This window comes from Acipenser ruthenus, chromosome 4 (assembly GCF_902713425.1).
Source record: "Acipenser ruthenus chromosome 4, fAciRut3.2 maternal haplotype, whole genome shotgun sequence".
In the NCBI taxonomy this organism is placed as follows: Eukaryota; Metazoa; Chordata; class Actinopteri; order Acipenseriformes; family Acipenseridae; genus Acipenser; species Acipenser ruthenus.
The window spans coordinates 71704779-71728166 of NC_081192.1; the positions used below are offsets into that span (position 1 = coordinate 71704779).

The window sequence follows — 23388 nt, forward strand, 5'->3', positions numbered from 1 at the left end:
TTGGAACGTTGTGGACGAAGATGGGATTTAACGGTTTCCTTTTATCCTAAAAAGGAGAACGAAGACACCTGATTGCCTTGATCGTGAAGATTTTACCAGAAGACCAGAACTTACCAGAAGTAAGATGGGCTTTGTGGTGGATACGGTTCATAGGCTAGGCAGACATAATAATGTGATATCTGTATAATGTGAAATAATGTGCTATCTTGTAACAATTGTAAGTCGCCCTGGATAAGGGCGTCTGCTAAGAAATAAATAATAATAATAATAATAATTGACAGGAGACTGTGTCAAATCGTCATTCAATTTACTATGAGAACATACAGGGGTTGCCTCTAGAAACAGGCCTGTCCGTCACCAGTGGGATTCAATTCTCTGAGGACTTGACAAGAGAAGAAAGAGAGGCTAGAGCCAGGCTATGGCCACTTGTTGAAAAGGCTTGAAACGAGTGCATAGGAGCTCACTTCAAGGGCTCTGTTGCTTACATCAATGGAAAAAAGGTTGAGTCAAATGACAATGATCATGTCGCCCAACTCCTGATTTGGAAGCCTCAATATAAGGACTCAGAGATTTCAGAAGGACATATAAGAAAGTCTAACTTTAAGGTTAGTATTGATGTTACTGTAGGGAATTGGTGTGACCCTAATTTTGCATTGAAAGAAGGGAAAGAAAATATAAATAGTCTTCTATTAAGGGTTTGTAAACCCACTGGTATTGTTAATGTTTAATCTTACTGATTGTTCTTGTTTTATTTTAAACTGTAGGGGCTTAAGAAATTCCACTAAAAGAAAAGCTACTTTGCTGTTTTGTAAATCATTGAAACCAAGGATTTCTTTTTTACAGGAAACACACTCATGTGAGGCTGATTTTAAATTCTGGAAGTTGCAGTGGGGAGAGGAGCTTCTTTTCGCACATGGATCTAATCATTCTGCGGGTGTGGCAATACTATTTCATACTTCTAAAGGGAAAATAATAATTTGTGGATTGTAGTGGGCATTGGCTTATAGCTGTTGTACAATTAAATAACAGTATATTAATCCTTGCCAAAATTTATGGCTATAATAATAAAAGGAGTAACTGTTCCCTGTTTGGCAATATATAGTTGTTACATACAGCTGTTCCGCTCGCTGCGCTGGTTCCCTATCGCTACTCGCATCCAATTAAAAACTCTTGTACTCGCCTATCGCTGTCTTGACCTTTCTGCTCCCTCCCACCCCCTCTCGCCCCCTCTGCTCCTCCACCACCGGCAGATTAGCTGTACCCCCCCATCCGCTCACCCGCTTCCAGAACTTGCTCTTTCTCTTCTCTTGCCCCTCAGTGGTGGAACGACCTACCCACTGATCAGGACTGCTGAGTCCTTGACCGCCTTCCGTCGCCTCCTGTTCAGACAGCATCTGTAAACCTCACAACTCTCAACTGTATTGGACTGTATGGCACCCAATTGTACCAGTACTTGCATCAGCTTGTATTTGCATTGAACTGCTCCATACCTTGCCATTTTCTACTACTGCTCGTAATTGTAATTACTTCCTGCATCTTGTATTTGACTTTACTCTTATATGTATCCGTATTCATGTTTTTTGTAATTGCTCTTACTTACTATGTGCTCATACTGGACTTTACTTGTATAAGAAAATATAAAAAGTTAACTGCTCTTAGTCGAACTTTGTATTGTGATATTTTGTAACACTTGTAAGTCGCCCTGGATAAGGGTGTCTGCTAAGAAATAAATAAGGGCCAGGTGGATTGAGAAGGGTGAAAAAAATTCAAAATACTTTTGGAGAAACAAAATATTAGAAATATTAATGGTTATTGGGGGAAATAAATTGTGATTATTATTATTTATTTCTTAGCAGACGCCCTTATCCAGGGCGACTTACAATTGTTACAACATATCACATTATTTTTTACATACAATTACCCATTTATACAGTTGGGTTTTTACTGGAGCAATCTAGGTAAAGTACCTTGCTCAAGGGTACAGCAGCAGTGTCCCCTACCAGGGATTGAACCCACGACCTTCCGGTCAAGAGTCCAGAGCCCTAACCACTACTCCACACTGTTGCCCATTATACTGAGACCTCTGAACATGTCACTGAATTCTATAGAAAGCTTTATACTTCCAATTTATCTAAAGAAAAGGCAAATTTATTTTGTCATGGCTTAGAAAATGTAACTCATCCTGTTGTGGTTGATTGTGATAAAGCATATTGTGATAAAGAGGTCGGGATGGACGAAGTTTCTGTAGCAATAAAAAAAAAAAAATTGTCCCCAATGATTTTCTAATTGAATTCGATCACTGTTTTCAGAATGAACTGGTTCCAGTTTAATATAGATTATGTAATTTAATAGTTAGAAGAGATCAGTGTTTAATTTGTGCCGGGGCTTGCCGGGACGCAGCCCCGGAACCTCTTCAGTTATGAAAGTTAAAAATCTCATACTAATTTTCTGCAGTATTGCCACTTGCCCAGTTCAAGTGATAACAGATTAAAACTTCTGAAAATACAGCAGTAGCTGCCTGTCTGTCCACCAACATGCAAGCGCAACTCGTATGTGAGTCAGAAAATCATGCGAGAGTGAGGAGACGTCCGAGAGAAGTACTGGGTTTGAAAGTGAAATTTGTTGGACTGGTCAAAAAAAAAAAACTTTGCAAATTTGCATTCGATGCAACCTCAGCTATTCCTGTGGAATTCTACGATGTCACCGTTAAAAATAATAAATAACTGAAAGCGGCAAAATCAAACAGCAAGTACAAATTCAAAAAATAGACTCAAAGGATATTATGTAGGCTACAACTTTCTGAAATATCGGTTCACATTCAAGTTCTCTGTGCTGTTGAAAACAAAAAAATAAATGTTACTGAAAACACGACCAAGGTAAGAAATATGTCAAATCTTATCTACCGGTATCTATTTATCTTCTGTATCAATATATCACTACATGTTTATCTATACATGAGTATGCACTACTGTAAGTCACTGTTATAATTGGCATAGTAAGTACACAATATATTCAAGTCTTCTTCTAATAGAGGGAACACACAGTTCCCCACCTCACACCCTGCTTCCAGCAGAACCAGCTTCTGAGCCTCAAACTGCAAAAAGAGGGTGGAACACAAAATATAGGGGAAATTGGTTGCTATAGCATAATTAATGTTGCACCATTTGATTTTTACTACAATGTGTTGCATTTTCATTCATATATCAAACATTTTATTTCTTTAAATTAAACATACAAATCTAATTAAACATGTATTTTCGAGAAAAAAAATCAAATGCATAAATTATTTATACATAGCTAGTTGATATATGTATCATTTTGTTTCAATTTATATGGTTGATTTGTAGGCTAGATAGTCGTTTATGAACATGTATTTTTTTCACCAAGTACTGCAGTTATGAGTTTGATCCAGTACCACATGTGGTCCACTGGGTTAGCCTTACTGGTATTTTCCACAATGCTCTCTGAGCTTGTTGTCCCTCACTCCTTGTGGAAGCCATCAAAAGCCCACTAACTGAGCAGTCCCATTTTAATTTAGTCTGGGTATATAGATTAATGGAAGAATTTCTGTCCAGTGTTTTTTTTTGGGAGACCGCTACAGTGTACCCTATATATCCCCATTTTCATTAAAGCCTAGAAGGTGTTGTGTATCTCATTGAATTATTTTACACAGCATGACCCCAAACTTCTTTCTGTGATTTACTGTGCCTGTCTGCACCCTCTTAGTTCCTCAAGCCCACTTGTCGTCCAGCGCCTGTCTTTAAAAAAGTTTGTGCTGTTCCTTTTATAAAACAAGTCCCAGTTCTTCTGTGCATAACTCTCCGGTTTCTGTTGTTTGAAATCCAATGGGAAAGCTTTATCCTTTTCAAGTTTCATCCTGTCACAAGTAAAATAAGGCAAGTGACCCTAAAACCCCTTCTCTCTTGTACAATGTGCTTATGCTGCAGAAGGATATGGCCCTTTGATAGAACCAACTTCATTTTTTTGGGGGGGGGGTGTTCCCTGGTTCCCTGGTTCCCTGGTTCCCCACTGATGATGGAAATGATAATGAGGCTTGGGAACCCATTGATATGAAAAATAGTGAATTCTGGCCAACTCAGTTATTTTGGATGGAAGGGATACCTAATAAAAAAGCCCTCTGTGATCAAATTGAAATGCATAAACATAATAGTTATCAGTCCAGAACTATTACTCCCAGTGGGAAACTATCTCTGAAAAAGGGAAACAACAGCTTAAAGTGTGGATGTCAGAGATGTAGAACTGGGCTGCCACAAGCACAATCAAAAACATGTCTTGCATGTACTCACATGGTAAAGCACTGCAAAATCATGTTTGAATGCAATGATGTACAAGGTTTATCATTCTCTCATTTGAATGTTGCACCAGACAATGTGAAAAGAATTGAATGTATGGTGTGTAATGCAGATCATCCATTTAAGTGGGCTGCAGATATCAACAGATGCTTTAACTCAAAGACAGGTTGGCTGGTTATTGTTATCTAAAGGGAGTGATGGAGTGTATATATTTTATATTTTGTTATATTTTGGTTTTCTACAGAGCAAAATAAAAATAAAAAAACACCTACAATATGTAACATACTTTTCTGAAAAAAAAGCTGTTAAATACTGATGGAGTGTGTATTATCCAACCATTATCATTAACTGTTTACTCCTTTACAGGGTCACAGTGAGTCAGAGCCTAACCCAGCATACACAGGGCACAAGGCGAAACTACAGCCTGGATGGGATGCCAGTCCATCACAGAGCACCATACAGACACAGAGGGCAATTTAGAGCGACCAATCAACCTGGACAGCATGTCTTTGGACTGTGGGAGGAAACTGGAGTACCCGGAGAAAACCCACACGAACATAGGGAGTACATGTAAACTCCACACAGACAGCACCCTGGGCCGGATTCAAACCTAGGACCCTGGCGCTGTGAGGCAGCAGCGCTAACCACTACACCACCATGCTGCCCGAGTATCCACTTGTATCCATTATTTTGCTGTTTTTAGGAATATATATATATATATATATATATATATATATATATATATATATATACATATATACATATATATATATATATATATATATATATATATATATATATATATACATATATACATTTCTATTGTTGTTGTTATTATTATTAGCTATAACCCTGGCGAGCCCATATGCTGCAGGTTTATACACACACACACACACACACACACACACACACACACACACACACACACACACACAGGGTGCATGAGAGCAATGCTTCTGCGCATGTGCCACAAAACGGTACTGTACACAGAGAATTGCATTTTATAATAATTCTGTTGTGTCATAATTTGCAAATGTTGCCACTTTCTTTAAGACACCTTGGGTGAAAGTGTAACATACTTCAAAAGTGTAATCTACTTCAAAAGTTAGCATTTTTTTTAACATATCGAAAACCTGCAGAAATCAGCAAAATGTCACATGACTCCATTGACTCAATAGAAAAATGTCTCCAAAGCTCTCCCCTTGAGAATAGGCTGTCAATATAGAATATCTTTGATCTGACTGATAATAAGAAAAAATAAAATAAATTATTATCTTGAGATTAATAAATACATTCATTCACAAAATGTTATTGAGTCAGGATTTTAGTTTTCTTTCTTATTTTATTTCATGGCTAGCGCGTTTACGTTCCCCGTGTACGTGCTGCCCTGTTGTTACACGGTGCTATTTCCGCGTAGGACACAACCTCAGGAACAGAAGTATTTGGAAGGTACTGGGTCAATAAAAAATAAAAAAAAAAAAGTAAATTGTTGGCCATTACGATTGAGCTAATTAGATTTATTTAGTGTTCATTTTTTAATAAATGTAAACATTAACAACCACAACAATGAACGGGAGTTCCAACCCGTTGCTGGATAAAGAGGAACATGTTTTGAAGCTGGGAGAGAGCTTTGAAAAGCGACCAAAATCGTCTTTTCACACCATCCGATGTAAGTTAAAAAAATATTTATATATGGTGCACATGTAAAGATTGCCTTTTAAATTAGACGATCGGGAAATTAGATAACTCTGAAGGACAAAAATAAACGCATTTTGAGAGATGGTAGTTGTCGTGTACTGGATATATAGGAATATGTGTGACTAATAATAATAATAATAATAATAATAATATGAAAAGGAAGCTTAACATTTCAAAAATGATACAGTAGTTTTTATTGTTTACAGCGACACTGCTAAAATTGCACAAATGCGTGCAGTTACTGATCAAGTTTTAATTTGATCAGAAAAAACAATTTAATCTTCCTTATTGTAAGCACATAGCTTGATCTTTGCCTTAGCTTTTACTGTGGAGTCAAAAACTACGAGGATGGAATATCATGGTACAGGCAGAAATCTAACCTTGCAGTAACACGTTTCAACAAGTGCCTTCCTGTTTTAATTAATATCTTGTTCCCTTCAAACATGTTAAAGGAGAGATTCGGAAATAACAATAAGTTAATCAAAACTATGAAACGCGAGCTAATATAGCATCGTAACTTAACACCCAAATCTGATTGCCTGCCCTTTTAATGTTATGAAAAACGGAAATATATTATTTCAATAGAACTTAAATAACAACAATTTGTTTACAATTGTAGCATTTATAACAACATAAATAACTACATAACAAACTTTTTTTTACAATTATATTAACAGTGTGGCAAAAAGTCATTGTGCAGTCATATCACTGTCCATCAAATGCAAAAACACTTTTGTGGAGATTGGAAGTTCACTGTATTTCTCATTGTAAACATTACCTTGTCCAGTGTAAATAATGAAATCACAGATGTACCTGGGTTTTGCCTCGCACAACACAAAGAATTTCATTCAATTAAAATCTGGGATACTGTTTCCATCCCAGATGCCCTTTGTACATCATCAAACTCTCATCAGTGCTAACATTTTAACTGGTACATATAAATCAGAAAACTTGCATCACAAATTTTCAACCACATCATATATCTGTTAAATGCATTATTATCTGTGAAGTGTAGGTACTTCATCAGCAGAATAAATCGGTTTCTATCATGAGTTTATCAAAAATCGGTGTGTGAGTTGTAGGTCGTTTTGACCAGTACTAATCCTGACAAGGTTACTTGCAACCAAAACAACATCACCAAAGAAATAAATGTGCTCATCTCATTTTCTGTAGTAGGTGCCCATTTTTAACTCTGCGAATGTGGCCACCCAGCTGTTTTTTTTCAAGGCCTGTTCAGCAAATTTGTTTGTCTCTGTTGTTAACATCTGCCAGCCAAAAAACAAGGCTGCAGGCTATAGTAGCATATATTCTGTCTGTATATTTTGTCTGTTGATTTAGTGGCAGTTCTGAATGCCCCTTTTATCTAATCTCCATTTGTGACCCATGGTCCATTGTCAATACTGTTTAGAATTTTGGATGCTTGAATCAGATCGCCGTGTAGTCTTCTTTGTTCAATTCTTTAAGCCTGTCTGCATATGACATGCCTTTTAAACCTGGAATAATTCCGGTTGCTCTTCTTTGCGCTCTTTATAGAGCAGCAGTGTCCTTTTTGTAACGAGGTGACCAGAACTGAACACAATATTCTAGATGAGGTCTTACTAATGCATTGTAAAGTTTTAACATTACTTCCCTTGATTTTAAATTTCACAATATATCCGAGCATCTTATTGGCCTTTTTTATAGCTTCTCCACATTGTCTAGATGAAATCATTTCTGAGTCAGCATAAACTCCTAGGTCTTTTTCATATATTCCTTCTTCAATTTCAGTATATCCCATATGATATTAATAATGCACATTTGTATTGCCTGCATGCAGTACCTTACACTTTTCTCTATTAAACGTCATTTGCCATGTATCTGCCCAGTTCTGAATGCTGTCTAGATCATTTTGAATGACCTTTGCTGCTGCAACAGTGTTTGCTACTCCTCCTGTTTTTGTGTCATCTGTAAATTTAACAAGTTTGCTTACTATACCAGAATTTAAATCATTAATGTAGATTAGGAATAGCAGAGGACCTAATACTGATCCCTGTGGTACACCACTGGTTACCTCACTCCATTTTGAGGTTTCTACTCTAACCAGTACTTTCTGTTTTCTACATGTTAACCACTCTCTAATCCATGTGCATGCATTTCCTTGAATCCCTACTGCGTTCAGTTTGAGAATTAATCTTTTATGAGGGACAAAAGCTTTCTGGAAATCTAAATAAACCATGTTGTATGCTTTGCAGTTATTCATTGTCGATGTTACATCCTCAAAAAAGTCAAGTAGCTTAGTTATACACGATCTCCCTTTCCTAAAAACGTGCTGACTGTCTCCCAGGATACTGTTACCATATAGGTAATTTTCCATTTTGGATCTTATTATAGTTTCCATAAGTTTACATATAATAGAAGTCAGGCTTATTGGTCTGTAGTTACCTGGTTCGGTTTTGTCTCCCTTTTTGTGGATCGGTATTATGTTTGCAATTCTCCAGTCTGTTGGTACAGCACTTGTGTCAAGAGACTGTTGCATGGTTTTGGTTAGTGGTTTGTAAATAACTTATTTCATTTATTTGAGTACTATTGGGAGGATCTCATCCGGCCCAGGGGCTTTGTTTATCCTAGTCCCCTGCTAAAATTATTTAAAACTGGATAGGACATGTCGACATGTGGGGCATGTTGCCCGTATTCTCCTTTGTAAAAAATATGAAAGTATTGCTGTAAGAACCTTAGGAACCAGTCTTCCAAATTCAGTGAAAAACTTTTGGTTTCAAGTTCACCCCCTGGGAGTTCCAGTCCATGACTGGCAGTGGAATAGCCTGGACTCGAACCGGCGACTTCCAGGCTGTAGGGCGCATCCTGCACTCCACGCGGACCACCTTTACCAGATGCACAACTCGGGAGCCCCCTAAAACACTTTATTTTATGTCAACAAGAAGAAAACGTTTTCATTTAACTCACTGTAGCTCGGTGTTATTTACTAATGTCATTACACTGAGGTTTTTAACAGTCTACGTGCAGTTTAACTTTTCCTGTTAAACTGAAATATTAAACATGCAACAACTTTTGTGTCCATCAGTTTGCCATTTCTTTGTAACATTACTGTGATCTCAGGCTGTATACAAATTTGACAGCCAAGGTTTTTAAACTATGTGCCATGTATGTTTGCTTCTCATTGGTTAGTTTTCCTAGTTACTGCGTGTGCAGCTCCAGGATCTGATCAAAATTATGGATCAGTGGAGCCAGATTCCAGATCTGCTTAGTAAAACACCTTTGCATGATCCCGTTTTTTGATTTTGCTAGTACAACCGACCCCAGGTGATCGTATTGTGACAGTGTCTGTGTCACCAAGTACAGGTGTTTATATTGTGACACAGCTCTGTGTCAACAAGTACAGGTGTTTCTATATAAACACAGCATATGTGTCAAAACATACAGGTGATTAAATGTGACACAGTATCTGTGTCAATAGGTACAGGTGTTTATATTGTCACGCACCATCTGTGTCAACAGGTAAATGCTGTTTCACTTTATTAACACCTGTACTTATTGACACAGATCCTGTCATAAGATAAGCACCTCCACTTAGTGACACAGGCGCTGCATCATAATACAGTATAAACACCTGTACTTGACACAGAGGCTGTCTCAGAATATAATCACCCATACTTGTTGATACAGATGCTGTGTCAGAATATAATCAAAGTGTGGTAACTGTGTAAAACAATGGGATACACAACTTTGAACAGAGCCGCCTTCACAGTATTAACGATTTGAAATGTGCTGTTATGACAATCATTACTGTACATTTGAACGCACTCTGTAGTCAGCGTATCTCTCCAAGAGAAAAAAAAAGAAAGCAGAAAAGAAATGGGTAAATAATTTATTTTATTTAATGTAAATATAGAATCCTGACAAGTACAGGAAATCATCATTCTCTGATACTGAAAATCTATTTGATGTGATTTTTAAAAATCCAAGATCCCCGCTTCAGAATTCTGATTGGCAGGTTCTAAATTCCACGTGGTGTTCAGTTCATAGTGAATAGAAAGTTTGAAGGTGGGAGAAAGCTGGTATGCCTGCAGCTAAAACTACAAGTGATGTAAACAAACTGGATAGCCAACAGTGTAGTGTTTCTGATTAAGAGTGCACTAAAGACTAAACTGTGGAATATGACTTGGCCAGTAAATATATACCCATCAATCATATTTGACTTATTTTTCTTATTCTTCAGATGATTTTAAACCAGCATCTATTGACACTTCATGTGAAGGGGAGCTTCAAGTGGGCAAAGGGGATGAAGTGACAATCACGCTACCCCACATTCCGGTAAGAGGGTACTTTGCTATTTATGTCGAAGCTTTTACTTTTATTGCATGATATGATGTAGAGAAAATCTGAGTATAAATGGTTGTAGCTATGGACTAAGCATTTTAGAAACAAAAACAAAAAATACTCTTTTAACCATATCAAATAAATCAATTTTGTTGGAATTTCTGCAGGAGGTTTGAATAAGGATAAGGGCCCTCAATGGGGTCTGATTGTCCAAAACGGGAGCTGGTCTAGGATTACTTTGAAATGTTTTAATTAATTTTGAAAGCACTTGTAGACTCCAAAACGTCTCCTTGCTTATTTTTTATTTTAGGGCTCTACACCACCTATGACTGTGTTCAAAGGTAACAAAAGACCCTATCAAAAAGACTGTGTGCTTATCATTAACCACGACACTGGAGAGTTTGTGCTGGAGAAACTCGGCAGCAGTATACAAGTAAAGAAAACCAGGTAAGAATGCACATAAATGTAGCTTATTGATTTTTTTCTTTTTTTGGTAACACACACTAGTATAAAACAATATGAATCAGTATTCTCTGTTGGAATAAATACTACAAATACTTGTTTTTGATTAATTTTAGCATTCTCCTTTTTTAAACGATCTTGCTTGTTTTTTCAATATCGTTTTGTCCTTATTTTGTCTTGCTGGGTGTCTTCTGTAGAGCTGAAGGCAGCAGTAAAATTCAGGCCCGGATAGAACAGCAGTCAGTCCGGGCAACCCAACCTCCATTACAGTTCAGAGCCCCAACCAAGCCTGGTGCGGGAGCGAAAACATCCCCCTCCAAGGACAACCCATCACCGGAACCTCACTTAGATGACATTAAGAGAGGTGTGCTCTTTGTGTATTTTATTTATATATAATGTAAAACAAAGTTATCAGGCATTTTACCATTTTCTTTCTTAATTATTTTTTTTTAAATTCTTTCTGGGGTGTTTATGTAGGAAGAAAAAAAACCCTGTGAATTCACAACCCCAAAATAATAATAAAACTAAAACCAACACTGATCTTTTACTTGACATTTTATTATTGTCAACCTAGTGTTATGAGATGTTAAAAATGATTAACAAGGAATATGTACATGTGTTGACCTCCGCTCAGAGCTGCGTGCTGAGGTGGAGGTCATTGAACAGATGAGCAGCAGCAGCGGCAGCAGCAGTTCCTCAGACTCGGGGAGCTCCTCGGGCAGCGAGGACGACAGCTCCAGCAGTGAAGAGGAAGAGGAAGCCCATCCCTCCCCAACACAACACCAGCAGTACAGCAGCAGAAACCCTGCATCCAACGGCACCAGCCAACCACAGGGCAGCAACCAGATCATGAGCACTCTGAGTAAGTACTGTATGAAGAAGCCAGACTTGGTGTAATGCACTCACTAAACCGCTGGACACTGGAGTCCTGTATTGCATGACAGAAAATGGTGTATTCATTGAAAGAATAAGTAGCTTCAAATAATTTGCATTTGTTCTAAGTTAAGTAGTTCTTGCCATTACTCAACTACTGTTTTTGTTTTTGTTAAGGTGTTTTCATCTGAGTTCAAGAGCTGTTCTTCAGTTTTCATTGCCTGCCACATACATAAAGTGTCTTTATTTAAGTAAGAGCCAGCAACATCTAGTTAACAGATCAGGTTTCCTTTTGAATTGTTGGCAATGCTGCACTAAATGGTGCTAGCATTTATAAATATAAAGACACTTTGGCTGATCTAGCCTATGTTATATATGGTCTATAACGCAGCCCCCCCCCCCCCCCACACACACTCACACACACAGTGTTGTAGCCGTGAGGGATTTTTAATGGAGAAATCTTTGTCAGTAACTCTGAAATCTTGATTATGATTATATGGCATTAGCAGATCATCCATGCTAATGCCAGTGGCAGGAATCCATGAGGAAGTGAAAGCAAAAATATATACTTTGAGAAACTTAATTTTATTTAAAGGCTGTTTCTTTAAACATGTTCTAAGGTTATAAAAACCTGTGGATTTGTGGATGAGCCTGTATACATAAGGGGGGTGTTGGTTATGGTCATTATTCCGAGCGCTTTAATGTTTAAAATTTTATACACAACATAATATGTTTTGTAGTTTTTCCTTAGAACTATAACCTTAGACACATTTTGCTTTCAGATGTTTGTAATAGTAAGTACCATTACACAAACACTTTTATTTAGGAATCCGATACATTGTAGAGCATTGGCATAAACATATTCTTGAGTGATATTCAGTGGGTTCTGTGGAAAACCTCCCCCGTGCCATGGCAAATCTGCGGGACCTCGAGGCATGGCACAGTATACCACAGTTATAACGTGATGCAGCTTGAAGTGTAAAACCAATACTTTCTTTCTCCAGCAGGGTGCGCCAGACAGCTGTTTAGGAATTTATTAGGCTGTTTATCGTTTTTTCTAAACATGATGAGTTCTGCTTAGGATTTGTTTATTACTCCTCTCTCTCTCTCTCTCTCTCTCTTGCATATTGATCGACAACAAGACTACTTAAACAAAAACAGCTATATTACTGTTTAAATGTTGTTTTTTTGTTTTTTTTAATATATTCTAGGAATAGGACTGGATGTAAGTTAAAAAAATAAATAAATCCCTGAACAGCATTTCAGTTTAAATAGCTTTTAATACGGGCAGGAGATTTATGTATTTAGTTATTTTTTATATGATTTTTTAGTAATCTTACATGACTGCATGGAAGTTAGAATCAGGGATTTATAAACTGCAGAATTGTGAATAGAAGTCTGAATAGTCATTTTCAGTACTGGGGAATGGCAATCCTAGCGAAAATGCTTGCATGCATAGGCAGAGCTCCAGATAAGGTTTTGGGTCATTCAGTAATTTACTCTCAAATGTAGACACTAGTGAGTAAAATGTAACATTACCTTGAAGTCATGAGTACTTTCAATAAATAATGCTGACTACAGCCTTACATTTTAACTGTAATCTTACTCTGGACTACTGTACAAAAACCTGCACGTACAATAATTTAGTCCTGCCTTAATAATGTTAATAATATTACTCTCGATGTAGTTAACTACTGTGTTCGAGTCTCCTCCCGTTACAGTTTGTATAGTTGTTTTCTGTAAATGTTCCTTTCTCAGTCTCTTATGCTCTACCTTACCTCGTGGACACACGTTCTCTTTAAAAAAAAAAAAAAAATAATAATAATAATAATTCCAAAAAAATTGTACTGATTCTGCACTAATGCAACTAAAGAAACAATAGGCTGTGTGGTCCAGTGGTTAAAGAAAGGGGCTTGTAACCAGGAGGTCCCCGGTTCAAATCCCACCTCAGCCACTGACTCATTGTGTGATCCTGAGCAAGTCACTTAACCTCCTTGTGCTCCGTCTTTCGGGTGAGACGTAATTGTAAGTGACTCAGCTGATGCATAGTTCACACACCCTAGTCTCTGTAAGTCGCCTTGGATAAAGGCGTCTGCTAAATAAATAAATAAATAATAATATTGCATTTCTTGCTATAACAATATAATGCATCCCCTCTCTCCAAACACAGAATATTGTATTTATTATATACATTTACCTTCCAAAATTCAGCTGACATATAGGTAAATTGGTAGGTTAGGTTGAGTGGGATTAAGACGACTCGAGATCAGGAATCCAGCCGCTTATTCACCATTGCAAGTGAGTGGATTCAAATACAACTTTTTGTTTTGTTTTAATTGGAAGACTTATTGGTCTCATGTTTCTACAGAACCCACTGTTCATAACCTATCCATATTGAGTAGATTTTTTTAAAGCTAAAAACCTTAACCAACCAACACCCCCTTACTGTTTTATTAAGAGGGTTAACTTTTTATTTATTTTTTTTTTTTAAGGAAATGACTTACAGCTGAGTGAATCTGGAAGCGACAGTGATGACTGATTCTGGGATCCCTTCAGTGGTGTTGATTTTGTATGTTTACAAAGATGTAGAACTTATGAAAATTGCATTTTATCAACAGTTTTTATTGTATTTTAAGATTGCAAAAGCAAATGCTGCCCTTCAAGATGTTTTATCACAAAGATCGAATACTTCACACATATGAGCAAAATTTACATTTTATCCAGGATACAAGATGTTATATTGAGTACCACATATGCATTATGTATCGTATCAGCCTTTATTATATACTGTAAGGAAAGTATACCAGTTAAGAAGGTAACAAATATTCTTAGGGGCCTGGCACTGATTTTAAATCGCAGTTATCACGACTGTCGTTTTCATTGTACCCTTCCTGGGAATGTTGCAAATGGGTCTCATTTATAAAATTGTTAAAACATTGAAGAGAAACCTTTAGGGACTCTGACCTTTTTGCACTTATATCAGAATCAGTATACAGTATAGACATCATAAATAAAACTATATATTTAGGCCTCTCAAGAAGTCCAGTTAGATACAGCATCTATTAAATCTGATTGCATAAAGCACTTCTATTTGAAATGAATGCAGTTCATCACAGCAGGGAAGTGCTTCAATGAGGGCCACTCTGGTAATGCTGGGCAACACAATGTGTAGAGTACCACCTGTACTTTAATAACTATCAACAGCATGGACTTCATAGGATGCCTGTTTTCAGAACCTGTATTAATATAAAGAGTGGCAAAAACAGGAATACATTCCACTGCAGTTCCCTCTTCCACTGACCCGCTCTTGTTCCGTAGCTGTGTTGATTTTGGAGTGATCACACAGCACCCCCCCACTAGGAAGTAGACCATCCAGTGACTGGGATTTTAATACCACAAATTAAAGTGTTACCTATATGTATGTTGTGATTGACAGCTTTTAATCTTGAATTTGCATAGTTCTCAATAATCAAATGCGTACATCGTTTAAGAAGTCAAATGACCCCTTACATTTTTATTGTATCATATCTTTAGTGATATCCCTTATTTTATAAGCTATTAGCAGTTTTGTTATTTAGTTTAACCTTTTGAAAATATTATATTACTGTACATTGTGTTTTATGAATTGTATCTGCATTAAAACTTGCAAATCCATTCTGTGTGTTTGTGAATTTTTTTTATTTACATTAAGTCGTTTTCATATATTTAAATTTCTGTTTACCTTCCACTTGTTTTTTGCGTTTATTTGAATTAATACTAAACTTTACAATTTTAAAAAATTTAGAAAATTATTCTTTTTTTTAAAACGATAAACCTGGGTTTTGGCAGTATATTTTAAATAATGTCAATCATTCACTACTGTCTTCCACATAAGTAAATCGGCTTTATGAAGGCGGGCAGTGTGCAAAGACATTGTTACTGACCAGTCATGAAATTTTTGTGGACCTACATAATAAAATACACTCATTAGAGTGACTTGTAACTGGGGTGGGCTGAAAAAAAGCACAACAACTCGTGACTGAAAAAAAAACAAAAAACCTCTATAGTTAGGGTGGGCGAAGCAAGCATCTGGTGATTCAGTCTGTATGGAGAGATCTGCTGAGTGCTCAGTTCTGGTCATGCATTAATTAGAAGGAGAAATGCTCTGGTAAACATAAATAAAAACACAATACTCATACTTTAACGGTTTTTGTTTTATTAACCATTTTAAAAAAATGACAATTTCAAAAATATCATTGCAAGCATTTTGAAACTGGTAAAAATGTAATCAAAATATAAATTTCAGTATAGCAATTGAAGAAGACATGCCATTTGCAATTTATTTCTTTTTGCTTGTAGTATCTTCCAGTGATCTCAAAACTCCGCCCCGATCAAAATGTGTCCATGATGATAATGCAAAATGGGCATTTGCTGCGGGTCCGTGGAACTGAGTGGTGGTGTTTTTTTTGTTGTTTTTTTTTTGTGCTACCCTTATTCAAACTCAATTTTGTCTGTCGACTTTGATTCATGTTTGTATCATCAATGAAAATTGGACAGCGTTGGCCCTTGAATGTAGGACACAGAAAGGTGAAAAAAACTTTTTTTTCCTTTACATTTGAGATTTCAAAACCTAAACCAATCAGGGCCGAAGTAAGATTTACACTACTTGCTGTCGAAGGTGTCTTTAATGTACTGTCATTTAAACCAAGAGCCTATCATGGATGGCATTTTAGATATGTGGGCGAAAATATGATCCGTGCTTGGAAAATTATCATTTTACAACAGTGATTTAGGGTGGGAGGAGCGAGCTTCACTCAGTGCTGCCTCTATGATGACTTTTTTTTTTTTTTTAACCTCAAAAATATATTAAAAAAATTATTGCAGCACTGGGATAATATTTATTTTCAATAAACTAGTACCACTTTAACACAGACGAGTTATGACGGCTCAGAACCGGCACTGATGTGGCATTTTGGTCTGTGTGAGTTGCCTACACCGTCACAGAGCCACCATATTTTATGCTGTCTCTGAACCACCTCGCGAGGTGGTTCAGAGATGGCACTCAACCATCTTAACTGCCTGTGTGAAATGTTATGCCGGTACTGAAGCACTACAGTGGGTGTGGATTGAAAGTTAACATCTCACATGACTGTATACCAGATGCAGTTGTTCAGCCAGCTACACAATGTTTCTCTTCCCATGAGGAAATGTTATTTCACTCAATCTTAGGAGTGTTTGGTTCCAAACCATGTTGTCGGTCCATTAACCAAGTCAAGTGTTCGCACGAGCATCCTGTATGGACTCTCTTTCTTTTAAATATATGGTATCGCCGCCTTTGCAATAAAATACGCTACCTACGTTGTGCCTGAAGCTCCTGCAATTTGACACTTAACAGGTTGTTACATTGTATTATATAACTGAAAATTAAAAGCAAACAAAATGCAGCCAAATTTACTACTTTGACAAATGATACAGTCAAACTCGGTTAACATGACATCCCACAGGGATGCCATTTAGTGTTGACTTATCCAAGGTGTGGCGTTAACCATGGGTGCACATAACTTCTGTTATAAACGGCAAGCACAAAGCAACAAGGTGTAGCAAAAAAACAAATTCCCCCAAAAATGGAAATAAACTAACCAAAGTGTTGACGCATAACCTGATCAGCCTCTGGATAGACTGCTGTGGGATGTTCCACCACTCTTCCTGTGCAGCTGCAGCCAGCTGGTGAAGGTTTGCTGGTCGCAGTTGACTCCTGTGGATGGCACTGGCGATTTGGTCCCACAGATGTTCTATTGGACTCGGGTCAGGAGAAAAAGTTGGCCACTGCAAGACCTTGACATTGTTTTCCTGAAGTCGTGCAACTGTAATCCTACACTGTGTGGTCTTGCATTGTCCTGCTGGAAATTCGACACTTCCGGATTGGCTTTCAAGAAAGGAAAAACTTTTGGCTCAAGGACTTCGTCAGTGTATCGCTGAGCGGTAAGTTTGCCCTCAATCTGCACCAATGGCGTTCTTGTGTTAAAGGTGATTCCTTCCCACATCATCACACTTCCAGCGCCCCACTGGTTGGCTTGAACAATGCAACAGTCAGCATAATGCTCACCACAACGTCTCCACACACGTTGTCTTCAGTCAGGTCTGTCAAGGGGAAAACAGCATGTGCAGACGGCGAGCTACAGTCATTCTGCTGATGCACGGGTTATTTCCTCCTGGAATTTCTCATGCTGTAGACACTGTAGTCGGAAAACGATTACGCAGATGGATCACTCAGATGTGACGGTCCTGGGCCAGTGTGGTGACCCTCGGCCTTCCAGGACGTGGCCTGTCCCTCACAGAGCCGGTTTCCTGGTTTTCTCTCACAGACAGGCCGCCTTCAACTGGCAGAGGGCACAGGTGTCGTTGTCCGTCAAATCAACAGTACGAAGGTCACTCTTGAAATCAAGACTTAAAGGATTGCCTCTGACTATGGTTCCAGTTGGATTTGTAGCTGGACTGGTGTATTTAACCTCTGTAGCTTCGAATTTGTCTTATTCTTACTGTGGGTGCAAAGACAACAGGGCTAACCATAGATTGGATAATGTTTGTTGGGTTGGTTTTTCTTGTGCACTGCAGGGCAACCCAGCACACTACCACAGTGGTCTTGCCAGGACTGTTAATGGCAGGACGTGAGCTACAACTGCCATTGGACAGGCTACGACCACCAGGGACTTGCTCTTCCCCACCTGCTGCCCGCATTGCCATCCAACGCAGCCAACAGTGCATGAAGCAGAGGTTCGACAAAGTGTACAGAATAAGGCCACCTGTAATACAGGTCATGGACTGGGACCAAGTTAAGTGGCCTCACCGAGGTAACAAGATGCAATCCTTTTGGTCCTCCCCACTTTGGACCATTGACCTTTCAGATCCAGGACAAGTCTCGTGGCATGTCAGCAGGCTGAGGAAAGTGTTGCCACCTGAAACCCAGCCAGTGAAGGCATTCAGCCAGCTGGGAGCCTTTTCTGTCCCACCTGAACAGCAGCCACTCATTAATATGACAAAGACCAAAATATACAATTTCTGGCACAGTAGTCTTTTTTTTAAAAAAAAAAGCATTTCTCCATTACACAGTAATTAAACTGCATTATAAAGTCAGTAGCCAGAAAAAATGTAATTACTTCCAACATCTGTTGAAGAAGAATGTTTTGGCTTCACAGCAGATGATGGTCATGACAAAGGAATTGGAGTCACATTTGAGAAAAGCACTCACAGCAAACTACAAGGAAATGGCTACACAACAGTATCAAAGAAATATGGAATACCAAAATCCACAATCTAAACAATAATTAAGAATGACCACAGAACAAATTCACTGAAACACTTGAAAGACGTGGACGCCCAAAGGAAATTACAGGTACAGCAGGTAGGAGAATCATCCGAGCAGCTAAAAAATCCAAGATTAACAGCCAAGGACTTAAAGAAAATGTTTTAGAAGCATTAGGCATAACAGTGCATGAACAAGCAGTACAAAGGACACAGAAGAGTTGTATACACGTCGACCTCACTGCAAACCACTTTTAAAGAAAATTTATAAAACAAACCATCTAAAATTTGCCAAGAAATAGGAGCAGGAATCTGAAGCATTCTTCAATAAAATTATCTGGTCAATGAGTCTAAAATACCCAGAATTCCCCAGAAAATGGACCACAGTATGTTTGGAGAAAAATAAGAAAAGTCTTCAATGAAGTTTGATCAAGGTTTGATCATGATATGGGTGTGTTTTAGCAGTTCAGGGACTGGAGACATTCATGTGATTGAAGATCAAATAAATGTAGCCATGTATCAACACATCCTACAAAGTACAATGATACCATCTGCAGGTAGGCTGATTAGCAGACAGTTTATCTTCCAACACAACAAGATTGGGGGCCTCACCTCGTGGCATATGGTGAGGCCCCCAATCTTAATCCTCATGGTTGATAATAAGTCCCCTGATAGAAAAGGGAATCAGTACAGACAGAATCTACTTTTTTTCAGTTTACTAATTTCCTGTGACACTGGTACTTCTTATTTGGTGTCTAGGTCTTTGATATTGTATGTTTAATTGGCATATCTCTGAGGTTTAGTGGCGTATCTGAGGGTTTACATTACACAGGGGTGCAAATTTGGCATTATAGCACTAGATTCTAGTACCAGGGTGCCTCATATAGCACCAACAACATTTAACTCTGGTGCCAGTAGACAAGTTTAAAAACAAAATTCTCAGCAACCATAGATGCTGATAGTTTCTCATTGGGCCTGGACTAATCACATGACCATTGGTGCCCGCAGCCGTATGCACGTTACACACTCTGTGCGTACCATTGGTTTGCAAAATTTCGGCTTCATAATGTTCACTTGCATGTAATCTCATACGATCGGTTGACACAAAACAGACATTTTAGGCTTATAAGATTGCACTGTTTATTTAGTGGTAGTAATGAGCAAACAGAAGCAGATATGTTTGGTTGAAGCTTCAAAAAGAGCAAAAATATCTCTTCTGATGATCCAGGGAAAAAAGACAGTAAAAGCACCGAACCGTGTTTCTGGCACTAATGGCAGTGGAGTTTTAAGCAACAAAAATACGTTGGTGCCATTGAATGTTACTGCTGCATGATCTGAATTCTGCTCCTCTTCCAGGATTGAACACGGTAAGTGTACATTTAAAGTTTAATTTGTATTTTATCAGTCTTGTATTAAAATGAATTATACAGTTTTCTAATCATTAACACATAATTTCCAAGTTGTGTTATTATTATTATTATTATTATTATTATTATTATTATTATTATTATTATTATTATTGATTTATTTTTTTACTGCTTGTTTTGTGACAAAAAAAATGTTTATCCACCATGCTTAGAGGGTGAGTAATGATCACTTTAATTGTAGTGATTGTGAGAGTAATGATTAGTTTTTCGCCTAGTTTGTCTGTATTTCAAATAGGTTTATTTGTACCTTTTATTGTTATTGTGGACTATTTGGCTGCTGTCAATGTAGTTGCTGTTCTGCCTTGATGGCAGTGCGCTGTGTTTATTCATTTTTAGAAAGGGAAATTGGATTGAAGTTTTCTAGGAGCTGTGAAACTCAGGAAAGAACAAAAATGCAGCACTCTGATTGGCTGAAACACTTTCCAGCACGGTGATGCAGAGTCATTATCGGCATGAGATGGGATGTCAGTGTGGTTTAGTTTTACGTACCATGTGAAATATTTCTGGGGTCGCTCATGCACATGACCCTCCCACACTCATCTACAAAACACTAAAAACGAATCTGCACCCAATCACAGACTTTCCATTACTCCTAATAACATGTGGACCTGCGCGTAGTTCTGGTGACATTTCTAAAATAAATACTGTAGACTCAAGCTGTCAGAGGCTATTCAGTCCTGACACCTCAATAAGTCCTTTGGTTTCACCAAAGCACCAGTGTAAGCCCCTTGTTTGTTAGTGGCATTTTTTTTTTTCTCAACATCATCTGTGTCCTTCTTAAATGACTCAGTGCATTACAGCACACAAAAAACAAAGCAAAACAAACAACATTTCAACATTGACGCACCTTCCCAAAAAAGAAAGGCTCTCAACTCTAACTTATTAGGGTTATAGGACTGTTTTTTAATCATAACTTCTCATATTAAATGATGGAAATATTGGCAATTGGGAGCACTGAAAAAAATAATGTATAACTTTGGGACAGTAAGTAAGGATGAAGAAAACAGTTTCTTAGCACTGTATCTCCAGTGTTAATGTAGAGTACCTGCCACCTTGTGGACATTTAAAGTAATCATTTTCTTGCTAATCTGTTCAAATTCTACAGCTTTTTCTTCCAGTCAGGTTCCTGTATTGTACTGTTGGAGCAATTGCTAAAAAGAAAAAAAGAAAAAGAATGAGTTAAATTATTTAGAAAAAGAAAGGGCAAGTATTAAAGTCCCAATTATGGTGTGATTACCTACTATTTCAATCACAAATATACAAGCTCTGACACGTTTATGTTAAAACACACAAAACCCAAATATGAAAAGACTGTGAGTAGTTTATGTGTTTTTATTCGGAGCGAAAATAACAAAAAAATAAAAACAAAAAGGAAAAGGTATTTTACAGAAAGTCCATAACTGTACCAGCAAGTGTTTTCCAACAAACAGTCATCCTTGAAGTGAAATCAACACAGTCATTGTTTTCTTCTTGTACCTTAATCATTGGTCTTCAGTTTCTCATCTGAGAAACCCAACGCTATTAGATTTGCAATTAAAGTGTGCAGCGATGTTTCCAGAACTCATAAAGTCTCTTTACAGTGTGAGGGCCATCACCACATCTTCTCATAGGATTTATTAATACAAAATCTCGCTCTAAGATTCCTTATCTGTTTTCAGTTACAGAAACAGGCTGGTAACCTCTATGGGATCTAATGTCTGAATATAAAACAAGCAACAGAGACTGGAGTCCACATCAAAGCTTCCAGACGAAAAGTGGTAGAAAAGGAGATTGTAAAAGGTATGGCTCGTGTATGAAAAGGGGTATGTATACCTTTTTAGAAGAGCCCAGAACTTTTTTTTGTACTTTCCAGTATTTTTCTACTAAAACATTGCATCAATACCCCTGCTCACTAGACATCACACCATAGGTCTTATCACCTCACATGTCCCATAAATTGGTATTATATATATATACACAATATTCTGACGTTATCTTCTTCATTTGTTGTATTGAAGGTCACAAGGTCAATCACTGTTTCCATAACTATCATATTTACCACATCTCATAGCCAACAGCAAAAACGGAATACATACTGTATTCCAGTAAGTTTATCATGTTGATGAATGGATGCCCTGGGTGGAGAAAGAGGGTATCGACATAAACCACACAAAACTAATTCTTAACACAAATGTATATGGGCTATTCCATTTCAAATGAGACTGTCAATACACTATGAAATGCACTATATTAAATAAAGATTTATTGTGATATATAATAAATGAAGGCTATATTTGCATCCTGAGCCATTCGGAAAAAAAAGTGATAATACCACAGTAGTGACGTCAAAAAGTGATCATTCCTGTAGAGGAAAATATACTTGAACTTTGTCCCATTCGACTCCTCGAGACCATCACTATCAAATCAAACACAAAATGTTTCGTTTTCAATCACTCGACAACACCCACAGTACAGAAATGTTCATTAATGATCAACAAAATGATGATACGTTAAAAACAAAAAGATGTAAAACTGGTACATTCGTATCTCAGATACACTAAACGGATAACGACATAGAACGTCTGTACAGCACTGAAAAACACTATTTAAAAAAAAAAACGTAACTGTACTGCTGAACCTCGTCTCCTTTAATATTAGCATCACAAGGGTATCCATTTATTATTTAAAAAATAAAATAAAATAGATGGGCCTCTTCAGTGTGTTACAGGAAAACAATTTCATCGGGTTTCTGTGACAAATAAATTACTCGACCTTCGCTTCGTTCTCGTGATTTATGACGTCACATAAACCCTGATTAAATTATTTTCCTGTAACTCACTGAAGCCCATCTTTTATTCTATTTATAAAATAATGTCATCTAGGTTTTGTTGCACTTATAGCTGAGCCTGTGCAAATAAAGTAAAAAAATATATAATACGTAATGTATTATACAGCACTGCAACCGTCGTCACTTAACATCTGGCAGTTTGGAATAATAAAAAAAAGTATCCGTATGCAAACTATCCACATACTGCAAC

General features: G+C 37.5%; 1 protein-coding gene across 1 annotated transcript; it reads left to right on the plus strand.

Moving 5' to 3' along the window:
* The first annotated feature begins 5655 nt into the window (after positions 1-5655).
* LOC117399746 (ELL-associated factor 1-like) lies at positions 5656-15317 on the plus strand. Its single transcript, XM_033999113.3, has 6 exons — positions 5656-5982; positions 10228-10322; positions 10639-10775; positions 10988-11154; positions 11425-11652; positions 14156-15317. Exons 1-6 carry the CDS (start codon positions 5880-5882, stop codon positions 14200-14202), a joined length of 777 nt encoding a protein of 258 aa, XP_033855004.1. The 5' UTR covers positions 5656-5879; the 3' UTR covers positions 14203-15317.
* Positions 15318-23388: the final 8071 nt, after the last annotated feature.

Coding starts and splice junctions, on each gene's coding strand:
- LOC117399746 (XM_033999113.3), top strand. CDS start 5,880: ATGAACGGGAGTTCCAACCCGTTGCTGGATAAAGAGGAACATGTTTTG. Junction 10,323..10,638: donor TCACGCTACCCCACATTCCG/GTAAGAGGGTAC, acceptor TTTTTATTTTAG/GGCTCTACACCACCTATGAC. Junction 11,155..11,424: donor CTTAGATGACATTAAGAGAG/GTGTGCTCTTTG, acceptor ACCTCCGCTCAG/AGCTGCGTGCTGAGGTGGAG.